This window comes from Carlito syrichta, unplaced genomic scaffold (assembly GCF_000164805.1).
Source record: "Carlito syrichta isolate Samal-C Ts95f unplaced genomic scaffold, Tarsius_syrichta-2.0.1 Scaffold174579, whole genome shotgun sequence".
Classification (NCBI taxonomy): Eukaryota; Metazoa; Chordata; class Mammalia; order Primates; family Tarsiidae; genus Carlito; species Carlito syrichta.
Window position 1 is genome coordinate 57,912 of NW_007118675.1, and position 6,000 is coordinate 63,911.

The 6,000-nt window shown below is 46.1% G+C and overlaps 1 protein-coding gene across 2 annotated transcripts in view; it reads right to left on the bottom strand.

Moving 5' to 3' along the window:
- MRE11 (MRE11 homolog, double strand break repair nuclease) overlaps nucleotides 1-5,864 on the bottom strand; it is a 52,857-nt gene extending 46,993 nt beyond the window's left edge. For both annotated transcript variants that reach the window (XM_008051467.2, XM_021709332.1), the window contains exons 1-3: nucleotides 5,845-5,864; nucleotides 4,251-4,383; nucleotides 226-386 (exon numbers count right to left, since the gene is read on the bottom strand). In XM_008051467.2, the coding sequence (XP_008049658.2) occupies nucleotides 226-386; nucleotides 4,251-4,383; nucleotides 5,845-5,864 (314 nt within the window). The remainder of the gene's footprint in view (nucleotides 1-225; nucleotides 387-4,250; nucleotides 4,384-5,844) is intronic.
- Nucleotides 5,865-6,000: the final 136 nt, after the last annotated feature.

Consider the following 6,000-nt stretch of genomic DNA (forward strand, 5'->3'; position numbering starts at 1 on the left):
CAAAGGATATGAACAGAATAGGATACCATAACGTACAATAAAAACCTGAGAAGATAGCACCATTATTAATTAGGGAAATAAAAAACGATGTACAAAAAATTCAAAGAACTATATTTACTATGAAAATAGCTTATAGTGAAGATAAAATGGCTAACTGTGCTTCTAAGTCTTACACAGAAAATATTGCACAAGTAATCATTCACTCAATCACACTAATATACTTACTTACTAAAACCAAAGTTGACTGACTGATCGCTGACAATTTCAAACTGTACAGGACGATCACCCATACAATATTTTCTTAATAACTCGAGGCAGGTATGTAACGTTTTCCTTGAGGGCTTATTTTCATGAAAAAGATCACCACCTAACAAAATAAAATCCACCTAATCAACAGAAAATGGTGTTAAAATTAGTATGTTTTATAGGTAAAATCTGTTAAAAATACACATGAAAAAGGTAGAAAAAGAATCTCACAAAAGACACTATTATGGTTTAAAATTTTGCATTTTAGTTATTCAAAGGGCCTTTCAATCTGGTGGTTAATCTGACTCCAATTTAGCCCGGACTCAGGCTAGCCAAGGTGACCATATTTCGTATTTTACTCCTCAAATCAAACAAACATAGCATTTCAATAGGATATATGGAAGAGATGGCAAATGCAACCCAAATTCAAATCATTCAACAATTACCTGCAGAGTTCCCACAGTCAAGGGCAGCTAAGGAAACAGCAACCTAGGAAATGGATGATGCCCCTCCCCTCATCAAATACTGACTATGTACGAGACCCTACCCGGGATCCCAGGCACACAGCGACAAGCAGAATATGATCCCTGTCCTGGATATGCCTGAGCTCTGAGGGAAGAGACACACTGCCATGCAGCACCTAAACATAGGCCAGACTCTGACATGTACTGGAATGGAGATGTAAACAAGCGCAGCAGAGAACGCACGACCATGAGCCTGATGGGGGAGGACAATCCAGTCCAGGAGGGACGTGCCAATGTAACATCCGAGTTACACCACAAAAGACAAGTGAGGTTCTGAAGAACATTTGAGGAGCAGCTCAGTGAAGGAGGAAAAGCATACGGGAAGAAGTCCAGCATGCTCATGCTTTCAAGAAGGATACAGTGTGCCTAGGACTTCAAGAATGAACATGATAGCCGGGCTCATTGGCTCAGCCTGTAATCCCGCGCCTTTGGGAGGCTGAGGTGAGTGGATTGCCTGAGCCCGCAGGTTCAAGACCCGCCTGGGCAACATGGCGAGACCTCATCTCTACAATAAATCAAAAAATCAGCCGGGCGTGATAGCGCGCGCCTATAGTTCCAGCTACTCGGTCGGCTGAGGCGGAAGGATCGCTAGAGCCCAGCAGGCAAGGCTGCGGTGGCCGGAAGCGGCCACTGCAATCCAGTTTGGGCGACAGAGAGACTCCAACTCAAAAAAAAAAAGAATGAACATGATTTGAGTAAAGGAAGAAAACTATCATTACCAAAGGCATAAAAGAAACAAAACAAAAACAAACAAAAAACACACTGAGGAGAATGAGGAGTTGTTGCCTAACAGGCCTAGCTTTTGTGAGATCAAAGAATTCTAGAGACAGGTCACATGGCAGGCAGTGGGATGCACTTAATACCGAGCAGTCTACTTAAGAAAAGTTAAGACAAATTTTATATGTTTTTGCCACGATTAAAACATTTTTAAAAACTGGCTCGTGACAACTCCAGGAAACACCGAGACCACCACAACTCACTTTGATGTTCCTGCCAAAAGTGCAGACTCAATGTGATCATGAGGAAATACCAGACATATCCAATTTGAGGAACATTCTATAAAATAACTGGCCAGTGTAGTCTTGATAATATCAGAGACATGAAAACAAAGGACTCTGGAAATATACCAGATTAGAGAAGAATGAGACACCACAAGTAAATGCAACATGGAATCCTGGACTGAGTGCTGGATACTACCAACCTGCCCCCAAACTGCTATTAAGAAATATTACCGGAACAACTGGCACCATCTTAAAAGTACGTAATGGTAATGAATTGATATTAATGTCCCGGTTTTGACCTTGCGCACCGCAGTCACACTCAACTGACTCTCGTGCCTCTGAAGTCTCAGCATGGGGCTACAGTGGGTTATGCAGTGAAGACTGAGAAAGCAGGTAAGAGATGCAAGCAACGAAAATAACAACAGGACAAGGTAGGAGAAAGAAATTTACACTCAGCAAAGAAAATGTCTTAGGGCCTGGAGTCAAAAAAGAAAGAACACATGCAGGATGCTGGGAGGACATAGACCTCCTCTAGCTACATGCTTCTTGGCCCTTAGGGAAGGAAAAATCCATCTTCAAAGGAGACAGTAACAGTCCTTCCCTCTTTCTAAGCAAATTTTAAAGAGTATCTACTGCTTTCTAGAGCTTTTCTAGGTGGTAGGATATATCACAAACACGCAGAAAAGATGTTCACCCTCATGGAATTTAACTTCCAGTGAAGAAGACAGACCATAAGCAAGATAAACAATTAATAAATTACTTCAGATGACACTATACAAAAACACGCTATGGAAAAAAATAAAGCAAAGTAATGTGTTAAAAGCATGCTTAGAAGTGTCAGGAAGAACTCCAAAAAAGTAAAATGTGAACGATGAACTGAGAGGTTGGACCTGCCACGATCAACGTGCCCTAAGCAGAGAGAACCAGCCACGCAAAGGCACCAGAGCAGAGAACATGCCAACGTGGACGCAGCACCGTAAAGCAGGCAGGTACAGGGGAGGGTCTCCTGGCCGCGGTCACACGGGCCCTTGCGTTTCGAGCTTCGTTCAGCAGAAGGCCATTTGAAAGATACGGAGCAGCACCGTGACGTGATGTGATCATTTTAAAAGTTCACTCTGGCTGCCACGCTGAATGAAGGTGGGGAAAACAGAAGGAGACCAGTGGGAGCTACAGCAGTCCAGATGAACTATGATGGCAGCTTTGGACTAAGTCTGCTGGCACGAAGACACAGAGGGCTGAGAGAGGTTCCACATACATCCGGGAGGAAGAATCAAAGGCTTTGCAGCTGCAGATAAACTGGACAGAACTCTGCAGAAAAGTCCAGTTGAAGACGCTAATATGCAAGTTGCCAGCACTTATATTTATTCCCCAGCTCTCTCTGGGGCTCTAGATGGATGCTCCAATTGCCCCCAGGAACTTTCCCCTGAATGTCCTACAGGAATCTCTAACTCTAAATGTGTCTAAATCAGAATTCCTCACCTTGCTTACTTACCTATTCCCAACATCGGTACTGCCCTTCATCCAGTCTCAGCACACTGCAGTCCCCGTCCTCTCCCTTTCCCTCATCTCCACCCTCCAGAACTAATCCAAGTGCGCAAATCCGCTCTTTGTAGTAACTCTTGAATTCACGTCCTTTTTTCCTTCCCGGATGCCAGCACTTCAAAAAAGCCTCAAACTGATTCATGCTGTCAGAGACTTTCTACAGACCTGGGTACCAACTTGCCAATCTGGCTCTGGAGGCCCTCCCTAATGCAGGTCAAGCCCTCATTTCTAGACTTCCCGCATGCTGTCCACACAGGACTGCTGGTCCCCTTACATACCTCACACTGTCTTGCCTATGCCCTCGCACCTGCCTCACATGGAGGCACTCACTCTCCGTTCCTCACCTATCAGGTCCACCCCTCCTCCAGTTAAGCACCACCTCCTTCACTAAGCTCATCTTGCTACCCTCACCCAACATGACCTGCTCCACCTCTGGTCTCCCAGGAAATGCTGTTTATAATTTCCTGTGGCTCTCACCATGTATGACCTTGCCTCTGAGGACCATGGATATCTGTCTTATTTCACAGGCTAGTCTGCCTGTGTGTACCCTGGAAGTCATCTTTATTTTTTTATTTTTTTTTATTTTTTGAGTTGAAGTCTCACTCTGTTGCCCAGACTGGAGTGCAGTGGCCGCCCCGGCCACCGCAGCCTCGACCTGGAAGACATCTTTATATTTCAAGCAGACACCGCCCCAGTATCCTACACTCACTACACCCCATGAACATTTGTACGTTTTAACATACCATTTACAAAAGTCGCTCCTACTTGAACTGAGGACACAAAGCACACTATCTGCCCTGCGTTCTTTGCGTACTGACATTTAAGCAGGTGAGGCAAGCACCTGATCTCACAAAACAAATCTCTTAACTTTAGAAGGAAAAAGAACCTGTTGACTAAGAGAATGCAGTGAAATTGCACAAATGTACACCAAACTCACTTCATTTTCCTGGGCAAGTCTTAAAATTTCATCGAGTGTTACAAATGTGTCATTTCCTCTGACTGCATCTTTCTCCATAAATCCAAGATGAATATCCGTGGCTACTAAGATTTTAAACGTACTTTCATCATCACTGTATTAAGGAAGAAGAAACATTTCAACAAAATGCATTAAAAGGACAAACTGAGACCTAAATTTACAAATAATAGCAGTTATACAGTAAAATGTTTCCAGTCTTAGGCTGTCCGAAAATTTGAAGTATTCAACACATCATTAACATAGCTTAGTTTTCCTAACCACTAATTCAATACAGAAAATTTTAAAAAGGTTCTGCAACTGATTCAAAAATGACTAACCTTGTTAAACCAGTTTTACAAATGCATGTGGAACCTGGCCTGTAAGTTTGCTTGTCTTTCCTCTTGTTTCACAGCAAGAACCCAAGATGCTTTGACCCTGTAGCTAAACTTGTTATCTGATTTTGCACTTTTCCATGAAAATCAGAGTTAATTTGAAAGACTACCTCTCAGTTTATAAACAGATTTGATACTAATGAGCTTGTAACTTACATTCAGTCCTGAAAACACTTGCATGACTCTCCTCACTCTAGTTAGTTCACCAGTAGCAAATGTGTTACAGAACAATTCTTTCAATTCAAGTGAGGCGCTCCTCAAGGTACTTTCATGTGAACCAGCAATCTACTAGTTATCTTACTCTGAAACCTAACGTAACTTGTTATACACACATTATGTGCTGTTATAACTATGCTCTCATCTCTGCTCTCACAGGTAAGAAGGCAGGCACTCTTTCTGAAACGTGAGAAGGCTAAGCACAGACAGCCCAGCTGGCCACACAACCAGCGGCAGAATCAAAACCCAGATGAAAACTCAGGCTACGCTACGTCCACCAAGCCATGATCAACTTCAAGAAAAAGAAAACAAAACTATTATGTCTCTAAATCCAAATCTTTGTACACAGAAGGTATTTCCAGAGAAGCTTTCTCTTCAAAGCTTCAAGAGTGATATGCACACGGTTCTGACTGCTATGTGCAAACAGGCAGACGGGCATACTCTCCAGATCACACGCTTCCGCAGCGGCACAGTCCCCTCGCGTGAGTTCTCCGTGAACACTCACGAAGACACTGTTCTTGCAACTATGCAACCGGAAGAACCGAGGCGCGGGGTCGGAGAACTGCTGATCTGCCCGCCGTCACTACTGCCAGCACCGACCAAGGACTTGAAGCCGGGGCCAAAGCTCCGCCCGACGCGGTCTTCCCTGGGCTTCTATCTCCACGACACTCGCATTCTCGGCCAGACCAGCCCACCCCGGAATGCGGGCGACCTGCTCCCCACTGTGCTCGGACAAGGCGGCAGCGACGGAGAGGCCCTCCCGAAACCGAAAGCCCAGGCCGACGGGTCACGGCCACAGACCGAGGCCCGCAAGACTCGGTGCACGGCGGCCCGAGCGTCCCCCGGGGACCAGCGCCGGGCCGGGCAGCCAGGCCTTCCGTTCACGGGCAGCCCCCGGCCCGGCAGCGGGGCACGCCGCGCTCTGCCACGGAGACCACAGCTCCAGAACCCGAGGGGCTACCGCGTACAGAGGGTCCGCGGGGCTCATGGTCGCGGCCGGCCTCCCTCCCGGGAAGCGCCGGTCCTGGCTGAGTCCGGGCAGGTGGGCGGCGTCCGCGTCCTGAAAGAAACAGCGCCCGCCGTCAAACGCGCCCTCGGAAAGCGGCCCCGCGCCGTCTCGCCCT